The following is a 16,568-nucleotide window of genomic DNA, read 5'->3' as shown; positions in this document are numbered from 1 at the left end:
GCTGAAATACAAAATGTATTAATGTATTTTTGAAAGGGACAAGGGTAAAGTTGCTCTGGAAACTAGGGGTTGGAAGAATGCAAGATCAAAGAGAAAAAAAATAAATCACAAAAACATAAGTGTAACCAGAAAGAACTTGGCACAGCATATTGAAATAAAGACCTGTGCTACTAGCCACCAGATTATGAGAAGGGCACTGGGTTTATCATCTTTATTTATTGTTGCTCCTTTATGCTGAAATTAAGTCTATTGTAACCATGATACTTTTACCAATAGTGGTTTGTTGTTGTCATGAACAACTCTCACAAATTAGGTTAAAGTATAAACTGCTAAATTTGACAAGACCCACTCTGTATAATCTCAGTTTATTGCACTTCATTGACGATTCTCTCACATTTTCCTTTTACCACACATTTCATAATAAAACTGGACACATCTGGCTTGTTAAATAGATCATTGAACATAGAACACTACAGCACAGCGCAGGACCTTTGGCTCATAATGGTGTGCCAACTTCATAACATCTCTAAGATCATTTTAACCCTTCCATCCTACATAGCCCATTTTTCTATCATCCATGTGTCTATCTAAGAATTTCTTGTACCCCTAACTGCATCTGCCTCTAACATGAAGCTCGGTGCTCCATGCACCCACCACTCACTGTGTGAAAAAACTTATCCCTGACCTCCCCCTATACTTTCCTCTAGTCAACTTAAAATTATGCCCCCTCATGCTAACCATTTCTGCCCTAGGAAAATGTCTCTGTCTGTCCGCTACATCTATGCCTCCTATCCTATTCCATGTTTCTATCTTACCTGTCTGTGTGACAGTGTAACAAGATTATTGAATGTATGTGGGGTTAATTGTTTCATTCCACATTGTTCTGTGGGGATGCAACTAAATGTGCTTCATGTGATTCAGTAAACCTTGTGAAACCGAGACAACTTTACATGAACAGAATAAGGAGGTTATACTGAATCCAGCTCGCATATTTTCCTGACCCAATCCATCTCACTGATAACTGCCAAGAATTAATATAATTACCATTGACATCTGAGTCCACATTGGCCACATAATCCAGAAGTGATCTGGAGGAAACTGAAGACTGAGGCACCTCGGGAGTTTCTGGCAGAGGTATGTGAGAGGAAGCAGGCTGAGCAATGAATGGATCTTCTGATGTCCCTGAAAGATAAGATTCACTATTAATGCTATAACGTACTTAAAGCTAGTAAGCCCTTAATATTGACAATGAATCTTACCACCCAGTCACCCACAGCTCCAATCTGCTAATTAAATTTGCTGATGATACTACAAACGTATATCGATTGGCCTTATCTCAAATAATAACAAGGCAGCCTACAGAAAAGACATCATCACTCTGAAAACAACCTCTCCCTCAATGTTGCAAAAACAAAGGAGCTGGTTGTGGACTACAGAAGGAATGGAGACAGGCTAACCGCTATTGACATCAATGGATCTGGGGTTGAGAGGGCGAACAGCTTTAAGTTCCTCGGCATATACATTACCAAGGATCTCACGTGGACTGTGCATATTGGCTGCGTGGTGAAAAAAGCATAACAGTGCCTCTTTCACCTCAAACAGTTAAAGAAGTTTGGCATAAGTGCCCAGATCATAAGAACTTACTACAGGGGCAGAAATGAGAGCATCCTGGCTGGCTGCATCACTGCCTGTTATAGGAACTGTACTTCCCTCACTTGCAGGACTCTGCAGAGAGTGGTGCGGACAGTCCAGCGCATCTGTAGATGTGAACTTACCACTATTCAGGTAATTTACAGAGACAGGTGCGTAACAAGGGCCTGAAGGATCATTGAGAATTTGAGTCACCCCAACCACGAACTGTTCCAGCTGCTACCATCCAAGAAATGGTACCGCAGCATAAAAGCCAGGACCAACAGTCTCGGGGACAGCTTCTTCCACCAGGCCATCAGACTGATTAATTCACACTGATACAATTGTATTTCTATGCTATATTTACTGTCCTGTTGTACATACTATTTATTACAAATTATTATAAATTACACATTGCACATTTAGATGGAGGCATAACATAAAGATTTTTACTCCTCATGTATGTGAAGGATGTAAGAAATAAAGGCAATTCAATTCAGTTCAATGGACACCATCCCCATTGTTGGATGGTGGTGCAGAATTGCTATTTTTCTTGTAGCTTAACTTTTCTATGCTTGTTTGTATTTTTATATAATCACCTATATACATATAATTTTTCAGTCAATTTTCCAGCAATTATGGTTGCTTCTGTAGTTTTCTAGAAGCTTCTTATTTGTCCTATAACAGTTGTCACGTCACTTGAGTCTGGCTATTTTATAGGTAAATTGATTGCACTGGTATGTTTGTTAAATCTAGTCTGAGAATGAGAAAACCACAATACCTTTTTTACCTTTTTCATTTATGTGATTTCTCAGCTCTCTCTTTGTTTGTTTTCCACTCTCATAAAACTTTAAAAAATGATCGTAAGCAACAGATTTTATGCCGTATTCTTGGCTTCCAAAGAATTTCTGATCGCAAAAGCATCAGGATTCAACACCATGTAATCCTTATTGAAAAATTTGCATGAAATGAGATTTAAATTAAAAATTGAATGCTATCCCAGTTATCAATAACAATCCAAACCCAGAGATTTCTACATCTTTTAAATTATATTTTCAATAAAAGAGCATTTAAATCACTTAGTTTATCAACTAATCTGAAACCCCCTTCATGTGTCCTCCAAGCAAACTCTGATTTCCAACACCCAAAATTAGAAGCTTTATATCCTCACAAAAATGGAAAGTTCCACCCAGTGATCTACTTGTCTCAAGAAGCTGAATACTTGACACACATGGATTGATTTCCCTTTTTAATACAATAAAGAAGGCTGAAGGGCAATGGAGAATGTCAGAGTACCTAAATGTTTAAAAAATTAAAGATCAGCTTTACTTGTCACATGTTCAATGAAACATACAGTAAATTGTGCTGTTTGCATCAAATCGAGTCAGTATCTAGGTGGCACTGTGCAGCCCACAAGTGATGCCATGCTTTGGGTGCCAACATAGCATGCCCACAACTGTATGTCTTTGGACTATGGGGGTATCCAGATCAAACTCATGTGGTCACGGGGAGAATGTATAAACTTCTATCAGATAATGGTGGGAACTGAACCCTGATCTTACAGTTGGCTGCCGTTGTGCTAACTATGCCACTTTTTGATTGAGGTCGGAAACAATCCTTTTCCCTTTGCTTTTCGGTAGTGGGAAAGGTTGAGTGATGTGGCCGTTTTGTATGCCCCTAATGCAAATGAGCGAAACATTCCCAACCCAGAGCGTCATCAAAGGGCTTGTCCTGCACTGACGCAAGTACACAGCCTCTGCCACCCAGTGAGTATAGCTCTATAACCAGATGTGTCTATGTTTATCATTGAGTTGGGTACTGAAATAAAAATACAAAGCATAAAAAATATACGGGAGGTAAGCCAGCAGCTTCGAAGAGAGAAACAGGCTCGATTTTGTGACCAGAGGCAAAGGAACAAAAGAAAGATGCCCTCAAAGATTTGATGATTCATAGCTTAGAATTCCTGACACAAGTTAGTGGCAAGCTTCACTTCATCAAGGTCCCTGGCATCATGGTAGGGAGCAACGTGCTGCCCTCGTGATGGATACGCTGGAAATGCCCATCTCCTTTTGGCACATGCATTTACCGGAAACATTTGCGAAGAGATGAAGAGGTACACATTTAAGTTTGTCCCAAAAAGCCACATACCACAGGATTATGTGCTGTGCAGACTATTCCCAGGTATGAACACTGAGACAAGCAGCCAACTGTCAATGTCTTTGGCCACATCTGGGAGTCACTGGAATTCCAGAGGCTGTTATGGTCCTTGATGGAATGCTGCAAACCAGCATGGTCTGAGGCGTAGGACAATGCAACGAGAAAGGTGCTGCAACGGGATACAACCACTACAAAGGCATAGCTTCGAGTCCTCCCACAATGACATAGTAATTGGTTAGAACTCAGTTTAAAACCTCATGAACTATTTACTCGAGGTGTACAGTACTGGGCAAATGTCTTAGGCACATGTAAAATAAATTCTGTAAAGTGATGATGCTTTCAAAAATAACGAAATGAAAAATTCTAAGTATCAAAAAATACTATAAAGAGCAATAAACAGTAAAAAAAAATGAAATCAGATCAATATTTGGTGTGACCATCCTTTGCCTTTAAAACTGCATCAGTTCTCCTAAGTACACTGTTGTGCAGTTTTATAAGAAAATCAGCTGGTAGGTTGTTCCAAGCATCTTGGAGAACTTGCCACGGTTCCTCTGCAGACTTTGGCTGTCTTGCTTGCTTCTGTCTCTGCAGGTAATTCTAGACCGCCTTGATAATGTTGAGATCAGGGCTCTGTGGAGGCCATAAAACATCTAGGGTGCCTAAGATTTTTGCACAGTACTGTATATATGTGGTCATTGGAATTATTGGAATTATGATGTAAATGTTGACTGAAACATTATGTAGTATAACCATCTGACTTGGATAAATTTAGAAATTTTAAAAAGGGAACAGGAGTTGTTTCGGTCCTTTAGCAATACACCAAATGATCACACCCTCAGCACAGATAAGAAAATAATCAGGGCAAAAGGGCCTTTTTATTAAATTTCCAAATTGAGGATCTTATTTTTGCAGAACTAAAACCAACTTCACTCTCTTCAGTTCTCCTAATTTCTTGTTATCACAACAAATTAAAGGCTTAACAATCAGCAGAACTAATAGGCTAAACAAAAACATTGTTCATCTTTATTGCTGCTTTATATATCACATTTCCTCATTTGCAGTTAATACTGTACTGAAACTTGAAATTGGAAGCATTGGAGTTGGTGCAGTTAACCGTGGGAGATTGCCTCGGACATTTCACTCGCAATTGCAAGACTCTGTTGGACAGTGATAATACAAGTTGCCGCAGGCCTGTTACCCTTGTCTGGTAGTGGGACAGTCGTCATGGGAGCAGCATAGCCTCAGTTGTAGCAAGAACTAGGCCTCAAACCTCAGGCTTTCCCGCTGCTGCCAACCTGGTGAGGGACGCAAAAGCACGACAGCATGGTTGAGCTCGGCCGGGGCCTGGCCTCACCCATCGGTGCTGCCCTCCCATGTTCAAGCGGTGGAATGACAGACTGAATTGCAGGGACACTGTACCATCAATTGCTGTACATTGTCGTCAGGATCTTGGACTATATATGTTTTATTTTTAAATGAATATGCTTCTTTGCTCAATATCTGAATTATGTTACTCACGATTTTTGAATGTCTGCTTGCTATTTTGAATGTTTTGCATCTTGGCCCCAGAAGAACACTGTCTCGTTCAGCTATATCTATGTATAGTTTGAATGATAATCAAACTTCATATAGTTTGATTTGATATTTTGAGGTAAGGTGAACCCCGATTTCCAGAATAAAAAGTAGTTCTGATTTTTTAGGTTAATGTTGAACATGCCTGGATCTCGACCCTTTCTCCGAGCTGCCTGCAAGCACTGCAAGATCCTTCCCGTTGGAGCTTTGTGAGTTATATGGTTACACACTGTGGCAATCTAATCCCAGAGATCCTGACAAGTTAGTTAAATCAAAGAGGAGATTTTACTAAGTTCCACTCTAAGTCACACAGCATCGAAGTCTGGTATATTAAGTACTAACCTTCAGGGTCCAAATACCAAATTTTGCTTTGAGCAGCATTTTGAGAAGACATAATTCACTCAAGGTTCTCTGATCGAGTATAAAAGGGGAGCGACTCACGGCAGTTTTTGAAGCTTTGAGTCCAGGAGATGGGATGTAATGCTGAGGTTGTGTAAGATGTTGATGAAGCCTAATTTGAACTATTGTGTGAAGTTTTGGTCACCTACCTACAGGAAAGGTGTAAATAAGTTTGAAAGAGTACAGAGAAAATTTACAAGGAAGTTGCTGGGTCTGGAGGACACAAGTTATAAGGAAAGATTGAATAAGTTAGGAGTTTATTCTTTAGAACATGGAAGGTTGAGAGGAGATTTGATAGGGGTGAAGTATGAGGGGTACAGAAAGGGTAAATGCAAGTAGGCCTTTTCCACTGAGGCCACACTGAGGCCGGGGGTCGTGGGTTAGAGATGAAAGGCGAAAAGTTTAAGGGGAAACTTCTTCACTCAAAGGGCCGTTAGAGTGTGGAATGTGCAGTCAGCACAAGTGGAGAATGTGAGCTTGATTTCAATGTTTAAGTGAAGTATAGATAGGTACATAGATAGTAGTGGTACAGAGGGCTATGGTCCGGGTACAGATCCATGAGAATAGGCAGTTTGAATGGTTTTGGCATGGCTTAGATGGGCTGAATGACCTGTTTCTGTGCTGTACTTCTCTATAACTCTATGACTCAAATGTGGCTGGATCAAGATCCAGGAACTTGCTACTCAGCCTCACCGCAGAAGTTCCTTCATCATGCAGATGGCAACTTTTTGAGGCTGACCACTACTTTGCCAAAGGGAACAACGTGGAAAATCATTAATAGTTTTGCCAGTACTTCCGTCTCTTTAAGAAACCACTCATAGCAAGTAACGTTAAGAAGCAGCACTACTCAAGGATCAACTTTATTCACCATATACATTTACATGTACAAGCAATTTGCTGTGGTGTGTTGCTGCAACATTCAACAGAAAACAATATTCAAAGATTATAAAAATAAAAAAATGTAAGAAATTAACTTAGAGATTAAAGAATAGATTTGAAATAAAATGTGCATAAATACTTAAATACCAATAAGTATTTACATAGTAACATCATTATAAAAAGTGATAGTGCTTTTACAGTGCAGTGCAGTGACAGGGGTAATACATAGAGCGGGATGGGGGGCTAACTAGAATGGTTGATCAGATTAACTGCCTGGGGGAAGAAACTTTTTAAGATGGCGTGATTTTTTTTTCTCTTTTATTGGCCCTGTAGTGCTTTCCAGAAGTGAGTTTTTGGAAAAGGCAGTTTGCCAGGTGGATAGTGTCCTCAATGATTTTTCTTGTCCTGGACAGATCCTGCAGTGATGGTAAACTGCAGCCAGTGGCCTTTCTGCTGACCTGAGATTTCACTGTAGCTTTCCAATATTGTGAGAGGATGCTGCATCAAACCAGACATTTGTGGCTGATGTGAGGATGGCAGTGTAGAATTGCACCAGTATGTTCTGGGAAAGATGGAATTTTACCAACTGCTGCAAGGGATACTTCTTCTGCTGAGCCTTTTTGTTACTGAAGGAGATATGGTTCTCCCACATGAGGTCCCGAAAGATAACGATGCCCAGGAACCTGAACGTTGAAACGGTGCTAACTGTAGAGTTGTTGATGATGAGTGGGTGGAGATGAGACGGCACTATTCCATATCATCAATGCAAGCACCGTAAATAACCCTAAAGGTATCGTTACCAGACTTCACATACATAGCTCATAAGTAATCATTTTAACAGGTTGCACCACAGCCGATTAATTGCCTCACAGTGTGTTGTCCAGGTCACACTCAGCGTGCTACGTACAGTTTAGTTTCCTTATTTAAGGCAGAAGGTACTAGCTCTGGCAGCAGACCAGAAAAAATTTGCTAGCCTTATACCTGGGATGAGATGTTTTTCCTGTCAGGAACAGCTATAAATTTAGATCTGTTTTCTTTGGAGTTCAGAAGAATGAAGGGTGATCGTACTGAGCCATACAAGGTCTTAAGTGGACATGATATGGTAGAGACGTCTCTATTAGTGCGAGAATGAGATGAAATAGTGATGAGATTGGTAGGGATGGTCTATTAAAAGCAGATGCATAGGAATTTCTTCCCACAACGGTTGGCAAATCTGTGGAATTCTCAGTCTTCGAAGATTGTGAAGGCTAGATTACTCAAGATATTTACACTGGACATAGAGATTCAGTTTAGAGACTGGTGAATTGATGGCTACTTAAGAAAAGTTGAGGCCTAGGTTAGATCAGCAATGACCATAGTGAATGACAGGACTAACACCTACTTCCTTGTAGTGAAGAACATTCTCTTATTCCAAGAACCTATTCTACTTCTGCTCAGCTCAAATAAAAAATAAACAGTAAATATTGGAGATAAAGCTTAATGGCTGTGATCTTTGTGGTAAAACCCTCAATTTTTATGGTGATGGACTCTCCTACCAAGCCACTGGAAGAGTTTTTTGCTTATGTTAAACTACCTCCAGCTTTTTGAGTGAGGTGAACATAGAAGAAATAAATCAGAGGTAAGAAAGAGAAACAGGATTTTATTGTGTACGAGGGGTGATTGATAAGTTTGCGGCCTAAGGTAGAAGGAGTCAATTTTAGAAAACCTAGCACATTTATTTTTCAACATAGTCCCCTCCTACATTTACACACTTAGTCCAGTGGTCGTGGAATATACGGATTTTGGACCTCCAGAAAGTGTCCACAGCAGGGGTGATTGATAAGCTCTTGGCCTAAAGTAGAAGGAGATGAGTTATACAGCTCTCGTTACATGTAAATGCAATTCAACTCTGACTGATTACGCAGAAAGTTTAAAGTTAATAGTTCATCTCCTTCTACCTTAGGCCACAAACTTATCAATCACCCCTGATGAGTTATTAACTTCAAACTTTCTGCATAATCACTCAAAGAGTTGAACTGCATGTGCATGTAATGAGAGCTGTATAACACATGTCCTTCTACCCCAGGCCACGAACTTATCAATCACCCCTCGTAAATCTCTGCAAAGCTGTCAAAAGGTGCTTTAAAAATTACCTTAGTATTAACATGACATTTCTAGACTTTTTAACTGATTGGCCTCATCAGCTAGTGAGAATTGTATGTACTTGTTTCAGTCCTGAAGGATGACAGCGCAGAAACAAGGACCATCTCATCCACGCCAACCGTTTTTGCCCGTCTACACTAATCCCATCTGCCTGTGTTAGAAACACACCCTTCAATATCTTGTATGTATAAACTAAACTGGTTTGTTAAACAAGTTCTATCTAACCAGAGGTTACGTTGCCGGTAATCAGCAGAAGCTCAAGAAACGTAGCTACAATGTGCGCAAAGTCATCAAGGCAGCGAAACAACAATACAGGGACAAGATTCAGACACAACGCTCCACCAACAACACATGCTTACCATGGCAAGGTCTGCACACCATCGCAGACTTCAAAGCAAAACACAGTGGTGTTCTCCCTCTCCCAGTGTAGAGTGCCATAGAACCATAGAACCATAGAAACTACAGCACAGAAACAGGCCCTTTGGCCCTTCTTGGTTGTGCCGAACCATTTTCTGCCTAGTCCCACTGACCTGCACACGGACCATATCCCTCCATACACCTCCCATCCATGTATCTGTCCAATTTATTCTTAAATGTTAAAAAAGAACCCGCATTTACCACCTCGTCTGGCAGCTCATTCCATACTCCCACCACTCTCTGTGTGAAGAAGCCCCCCACTAATGTTCCCTTTAAGCTTTTCCCCCCTCACCCTTAACCCATGTCCTCTGGTTTTTTTCTCCCCTTGCCTCAGTGGAAAAAGCCTGCTTGCATTCACTCTATCTATACCCATCATAATTTTATATACCTCTATCAAATCTCCCCTCATTCTTCTACGCTCCAGGGAATAAAGTCCTAACCTATTCACCTTTCACTGTAACTGAGTTTCTCAAGTCCCAGCAACATCCTTGTAAACCTTCTCTGCACTCTTTCAACCTTATTTATATCCTTCCTGTAATTTGGTGACCAAAACTGAACACAATACTCCAGATTCGGCCTCACCAATGCCGTATACAACCTCATCATAACATTCCAGCTCTTATACTCAATACTTCGATTAATAAAGGCCAATGTACCAAAAGCTCTCTTTACAACCCTATCTACCTGTGACGACACTTTTAGGGAATTTTGTATCTGTATTCCCAGATCCCTCTGTTCCACTGCACTCCTCAGTGCCTTACCATTAACCCTGTATGTTCTACGTTGGTTTGTCCTTCCAACGTGCAATACCTCACACTTGTCAGTATTAAACTCCACCTGCCATTTTTCAGCCCATTTTTCCAGCTGGTCTAAGTCCCTCTGCAGGCTCTGAAAACCTTCCTCACTGTCTACTACACCTCCAATCTTTGTATCATCAGCAAACTTGCTGATCCAATTTACCATATTATCATCCAGATCATTGATATAGATGACAAATAACGATGGACCCAGCACTGATCCCTGTGGCACACCACTAGTCACAGGCCTCCACTCAGAGAAGCAATTCTCTACCACCACTCTTTGGCTTCTTCCATCGAGCCAATGTCTAATCCAATTTACCACCTCTCCATGTATACCTAGCGACTGAATTTTCCTAACTAACCTCCCATGCGGGACCTTGTCAAAGGCCTTACTGAAGTCCATGTAGACAATATCCACTGCCTTCCCTTCATCCACTTTCCTGGTAACCTCCTCGAAAAACTCCAACAGATTGGTCAAACATGACCTACCACGCACAAAGCCATGTTGACTCTCCCTAATAAGCCCCTGTCTATCCAAATGCTTGTAGATTCCGTCTCTTCGTACTCCCTCCAATAACTTACCTACTACTGATGTTAAACTCACCGGCCTATAATTTCCCAGATTACTTTTCGATCCTTTTTTAAACACCAGAGCAACATGAGCCACTCTCCAATCCTCCGGCACTTCACCCGTAGACAGCGACATTTTAAATATTTCTGCCAGGGCCCCCACAATTTCAACACTAGTCTCCTTCAAGGTCCGAGGGAACACTCTGTCAGGTCCCGGGGATTTATCCACTTTAATTTTCCTCAAGACAGCAAGCACCTCCTCCTTTTCAATCTGTACAGTTTCCATGGTCTCACTACTTGATTCCCTCAATTCCATAGATTTCATGCCAGCTTCCTTAGTAAATACAGATGAAAAAAACCTATTTAAGATCTCCCCCATTTCCTTTGGTTCCGCACAAAGCCGACCACTCTGATCTTCAAGAGGACCAATTTTATCCCTTACAATCCTTTTGCTCTTAATATACTTGTAAAAGCTTTTTGGATTATCCTTCACTTTGACTGCCAAGGCAACCTCATGTCTTCTTTTAGCCCTCCTGATTTCTTTCTTTAAGTATTTTCTTGCATTCTTATACTCCTCAAGCACCTGATTTACCCCCTGTTTCCTATACATTTCATACAACTCCCTCTTCTTCTTTATCAGAGTTGCAATATCCCTTGAGAACCAAGGTTTCTTATTCCTATTCAATTTGCCTTTAATCCTGACAGGAACATACAAACTCTGCACTCTCAAAATTTCCCCTTTGAAGGCTTCCCACCTACCAATCACATCTTTGCCAGAGAACAACCTGTCCAGAGAACAACCAGAGAAGCCCTCCTGCTTCAAAACATCCACCATTGTCCCTGTACCTAAAAAGACCAGGGTAACATGTCTGAACGACTGGCGTCCTGTTGCACTCACCTCAATAATAAGCAAATGCATTGAGAGGCTGGTCAAGGACGACATCTGCAGCTTGCTACCACCCAAACTGGACCCCTTACAATTCGCCTACCGACACAACCGATCAACAGATGATGCCACAGCCCTACAAACCATCCTTACACATCTGGAGAAGAAGGATGCTTATGTGAGAATGCTGTTCTTGGACTACAGTTCAGCATTCAACACCATAATTCCCTCCTGGCTCAGCAAGAAGCTCAGAGACCTCGGCCTTCACCCTGTCTTGTGCACCTGTATCCTGGACTTCCTGTCAGGTCGCCAGCAGTTGGTTCCCTCACATCTACCCCTCTGACCCTCAACACAGAAGCTCCTCAGGGATGTGTCCTAAGCCCCCTCCTTTGCTCTCTGTATACCCATGACTGTGTCGCCACCCACAGCTCCAATCTGTTAATTAAATTTGCTGACGATTCTACATTGATTGGCCTAATCTCAAATAATAATGAGGCAACCTACAGAGAAGAAGTCATCACCCTGACACAGTGCTGTCAAAAAAACAACCTCTCCCTCAATGTTGCAAAAACAAAGGAGCTGGTTGTGGACTACAGGAGGAATAGAGACAGTCTAACCCCTATAGACAACAATGGATCTGGGGTTGAGAGGGTGTACAGCTTCAAGTTCCTCGGTATATACATCACGAGGATTTCATACCGGCTGTGAAAAAAGGCCCAACAACACCTCTTTCACCTCAGATGGCTGAAGGAGTTTGGTATGGGCCCCAAAATCCTAAGAACTTTCTACAGGGGCACAATTAAGAGCATTCTGACTGGCTACATCACTGCCTGGTATGGGAACTGTACTTCCCTCAATCGCAGGACTCTGCAGAGAGTGGTGTGGACAGTCCAGCACATCTGTGGATGTGAACTTCCCACTATTCAAGACATTTACAGCAACAGGTGTGTAAAAAGAGCCCGAAGGATCACCGGGGTCCCGAGTCACCTCAACGCCAAACTGTTCCAGCTGCTGCCATCCAGGAAACAGTACCGTAGCAGTGAAGCCAGGACCAACAGGCTCCGGGACAGCTTCTTCCACCAGGCCATCAGACTGATTAATTCATGCTGACACAATCGTATTTCTCGGTTATATTGACTATCCTGCCATACATACGATTTATTACAAATTACTATAAATTGCACATTGCACATTTAGACGGAGACATCACACAAAGATTTTTATTCATGTATGTGAAGGATGTAAGTAATAAGGTCATTTCAATTCAAAAAAGAGGAACTAATTTAAAATGGTATTTTAAGATTATATTTGATTCCACCACCTCTTTTGCCAGTGCATTCCAAACACCAACCACTCATATATTTAGAAATGTTTTCAGATGCTCTTTGAAACTCCTTCCTCTCTGCTTAACTCTATATGGTACACTAGCATAGTGGTAAGGATAATGCTATTACAGCACCCGCCACTGTCTATAAAGAGATTGTACATTCTCCCTGTGACCATGCGGGTTTCCTCCAGGTACTCTGGTTTCCTCCCACATTCCAAAGATGTACAGTGAGGGTTAGTGAGTTATGGGCAGGCTATGTTAGAGCCAGAAGCGTGGCAACACTTGGGGTCTGCCCAGCACAATCTTCACTGATTCGATTTGATACAAAACAATGTATTTCACAACTGTATGTTTCAATGTACATGTGACAAATAAAGCTAATCTTGTTTTTGATACCCTACCATGAACAAAAGATTGACCATCTACCTTACGTTTGCCACTTATAGTCACATTACTTCTATCAGGTCATCCCTCATCCTCCTTCACTCCAGAAATAACAATCGCAATGTATCTAACCTTTCCCATAAGTAATGTCTTCCATTCCAGGCAACCTCCTGATGAACCGCTTCTGTATTCTCTCCAACATGTTATTTTAAATGCAAACTAAAGCAATTGTGAGATGTGGGGGAGAACAGAAGGTAAGGTTTCTAAGCTTGTACTTCTGCCGTAGAAATGGCTCCCTGAATGCTCTGCTGAGGGCTGTCAGGACCTAGAGGTAGAAAGTGCAATCAGTGGAAGGACGTAGCAGGCTGGAAGCTATGGGTATTCCAAAAGGTCTGTAGCATGATACTGGTTCCATCTTCCTTGATGTTCAGTTTAGTTAAAAATGTGCAACTGCCAAGAATGTGCAGAGACAGAACTGCATTGAAAACTTTCAGACTGTGAAAGTCAGGATGCTAATTCAAGCTGTGGGATTGTAGTGTTCTTTTGGAAGCAATTAGCCATTCTGAGATAGAATATGCACAGCACTAATGTTACCTGGGATCTTTGGGAGATTTGGAAGTTAAGATGAATAGGAAAGATGTGGACATGCATATGCAGACACCTAGAGTGTGTAAATAGACAAAAATATCTTTAAAGAAAGAAACAGTGGCCACTATATTAGATACACCTGCCCGTTAAATCAAATATCTAATCAGCCAATCATGTGGCAGCAACTCAATGCATAAGCGCATACAGACGTGGTCAAGAGGTTCAGTTGTTGTTCAAACCAAACATCAGAATGGAGATGAAACGTGAACTAAGTGACTTTGACCGTGGAATGATTGTTGGTGCCAAGCAGTGTGGTTCGAGTATCTCAGAAACTGTTGATCTCCTGGGATTTTCATGCCCAGCAGTCTCTAGTGTTTACAGAGCATGGTGTGAAAAACACAAAAACATCCAGTGTGTTGCAGTTCTGTGGGCAAAAACACCTTGCTAATCAGAGGTCGGAGGAGAACAGTCAGACTGGGTCAAGCTAAGAGGAAGGCAACAGTAACTCAAAGAGCCATGTGTTACGACACTGGAGTGCAGAAGAGTATCTCTGAATGCACAACGCATCAGACCTTGAAGTGGATGGGCTACAGCAGCAGAAGACCACATAAAGCAGACAGCCATTCCTGTACCTAATAAAGTGGCCACTGAGTGGAGAAAGCAGATAAAGCAAAGCGTTTAATATCTCACAACTTATAGAAATGTGAGACTGGGGTTAGCCTTACTCTAGATTAAAAGATATAAGAAGAAGTGAAAGGGTATCAGAATTAGGGAAACAGCTGGTCACCTTGTTACGTAACTAAATTGTCTGGGTGACTGCGATGGTTCAATATTCAGGCAGGCTTGGCAAAGCAGATGGAGGAAGCCCGGTGCTGAGTGAATATCTTGACTAAAGACACTCACTGGGCAGTTACAGGATTAACAGTGAGAGTTAACAGAAGACTTCCAGAGTACCCAGTATCTGGTTAACTCAATGGTACCACGGTAAAGAGAGACCTCAGGAGTGAACATCATTCCATTCTGAACCACATAGGTACCATGGTCAAGAGAGCTCACCAGTGCCTCTACTCCCTCAGGAGGCTAAAAAACATTGGCATGTCCCCCTTTCCCCTCACCAATTTTTACTGATGTACCATGGAAGATATCCTAAACACAAGAGATTGTGCAGCGGAACGTATACAAGATTCTGGAGGGACTCAGCAGGTCAGACAACATCTATGAAGAGGAATAAAGCTGATGAAGGGTCTCGGCCCAAAACGATGACTGTGCATTCCTACATATAAAGCATCTAATCCCGATGCATCATGGTTTGGTATGGCAACTGCTCTGCCTGTGACCACAAGGAACTACATGGAGACTGCTGAGAACACAGCTCAGCACATCACAGAAACCAGCCTTCAATTCCGGAGCCTCTTTCCTCACTTCTTGATAAGATAATATGGACTCATAAAATCACTGTTAATGCCTTTAATCTTACCATATTCCTACACTTTCTCTGTAGCCCTTTATTCTGCATTCTGGTTTCCTTGCAGCTGGTATATACCTCAGTAAGGTGGGACAAGTATTCCTACAGTATTGAACAAATCTGATCACATTGTATAATTGAGAGGACAGGTACTCAGGCTTTTATTTTAAAACATAGCCCTTCGAATTTTTACTTTGACAGTGCTGCGACTTTAATTTTGAAATTCAGTCGAACCACGTCAGGAGGGCAGCCATATTGTTTCTGATGGAGTTCATATACACAAATCTGTGTTGTCATCTTTCGTTTGCACCATCAAAATCATTGTCTGTAGATGTTCCTTTAGTTCAAAAAGGAGAAATGCTATCTGAGCAATATTTTGCATTAATATTATGTAAAAGTTTATTCCTAATTATTAGTAAAGTGTTTGACCAGCCTTGGTAATTTAGGGACAAATATAAGAGATGTCCAGTCCCTATACACCTCCATACCCCACCAGTAAGGCCTCAAAGCTTTGTTTCTTTCTAGACACCAGCCCCAATCAGTTCTCCTCCACTACTACGCTCCTCTGCCTCGCAGAACTTGTCCTCACCCTCAATAATTACTCTTTTAACTCCTCCCACTTTCTTCAAACAAGAAGTGTAGCCATGGGCACTAGCATGAGTCCCAGCTGTGCCTGCCTTTTTGTCAGTTACGTGAAGCAGTCTATGTTCCAAGCCTACATTAGTGTCACTTCCCCATTTTTCCTACACTACATCGACAACCTCATTGGTACTGCTTCTTGGACTCATTCTGAACTCGTCAACTTCATCAACTTTGCCTCCAACTTCCACCCGGCCCTCAAATTTACCTGGTCCGTTTCCAACACCTCCCTTCCCTTTCTCGATCTCTCTGTCTCTATCTCTGGAGACAGCTTACTTACTGATGTCTCTTACAAACCCACTGACTCTCACAGCTACCTGGACTATACCTCTTCCCACACTGTTATATGTAAAAATGCCATCCATTCTCTCAATTCCTCAGTCTCCACCACATCAGCTGTCAGGAGAAGGCTTTTCATTCCAGAACTAAGGAGATGTCCTATTTCTTCAAAGAAGGGGCTTGCCTTCCTCCAGCATCAATGCTGCCCTCAACTGCATCTCTTCCATTTCGCACACATCTGCCCTCACTCCATCCTCCTGCAACCCCACCAGGGATAGGGTTCCTCTTGTCCTCACCTTCCACCCAACCAGCCTCCACGTCCAGCACATAATTCTCCACAACTTCCGCCATCTCAAGCGGGATCCCACCACCAAACACACCTTTCCCTCCTCCCCACTTTTCGCAGGGATCGCTCCCTATGTGACTCCCTTGTCA

General features: G+C 41.9%; 1 protein-coding gene across 4 annotated transcripts in view; it reads right to left on the bottom strand.

Moving 5' to 3' along the window:
* The window catches only part of LOC140211145 (interleukin-1 receptor-associated kinase-like 2), a 73,501-nt gene that overhangs the window by 39,607 nt on the left and 17,326 nt on the right, over window positions 1-16,568 (bottom strand). For all 4 annotated transcript variants that reach the window (XM_072280657.1, XM_072280656.1, XM_072280658.1 and 1 more), the window contains exon 3: window positions 1,045-1,182. In XM_072280657.1, coding sequence (XP_072136758.1) covers window positions 1,045-1,182 — 138 coding nt within the window. The remainder of the gene's footprint in view (window positions 1-1,044; window positions 1,183-16,568) is intronic.

The sequence above is a fragment of the Mobula birostris genome, chromosome 16 (genome assembly GCF_030028105.1).
Source record: "Mobula birostris isolate sMobBir1 chromosome 16, sMobBir1.hap1, whole genome shotgun sequence".
Lineage (NCBI taxonomy): Eukaryota > Metazoa > Chordata > Chondrichthyes > Myliobatiformes > Myliobatidae > Mobula > Mobula birostris.
This window is presented reverse-complemented; position numbering and strand designations above follow the sequence as displayed.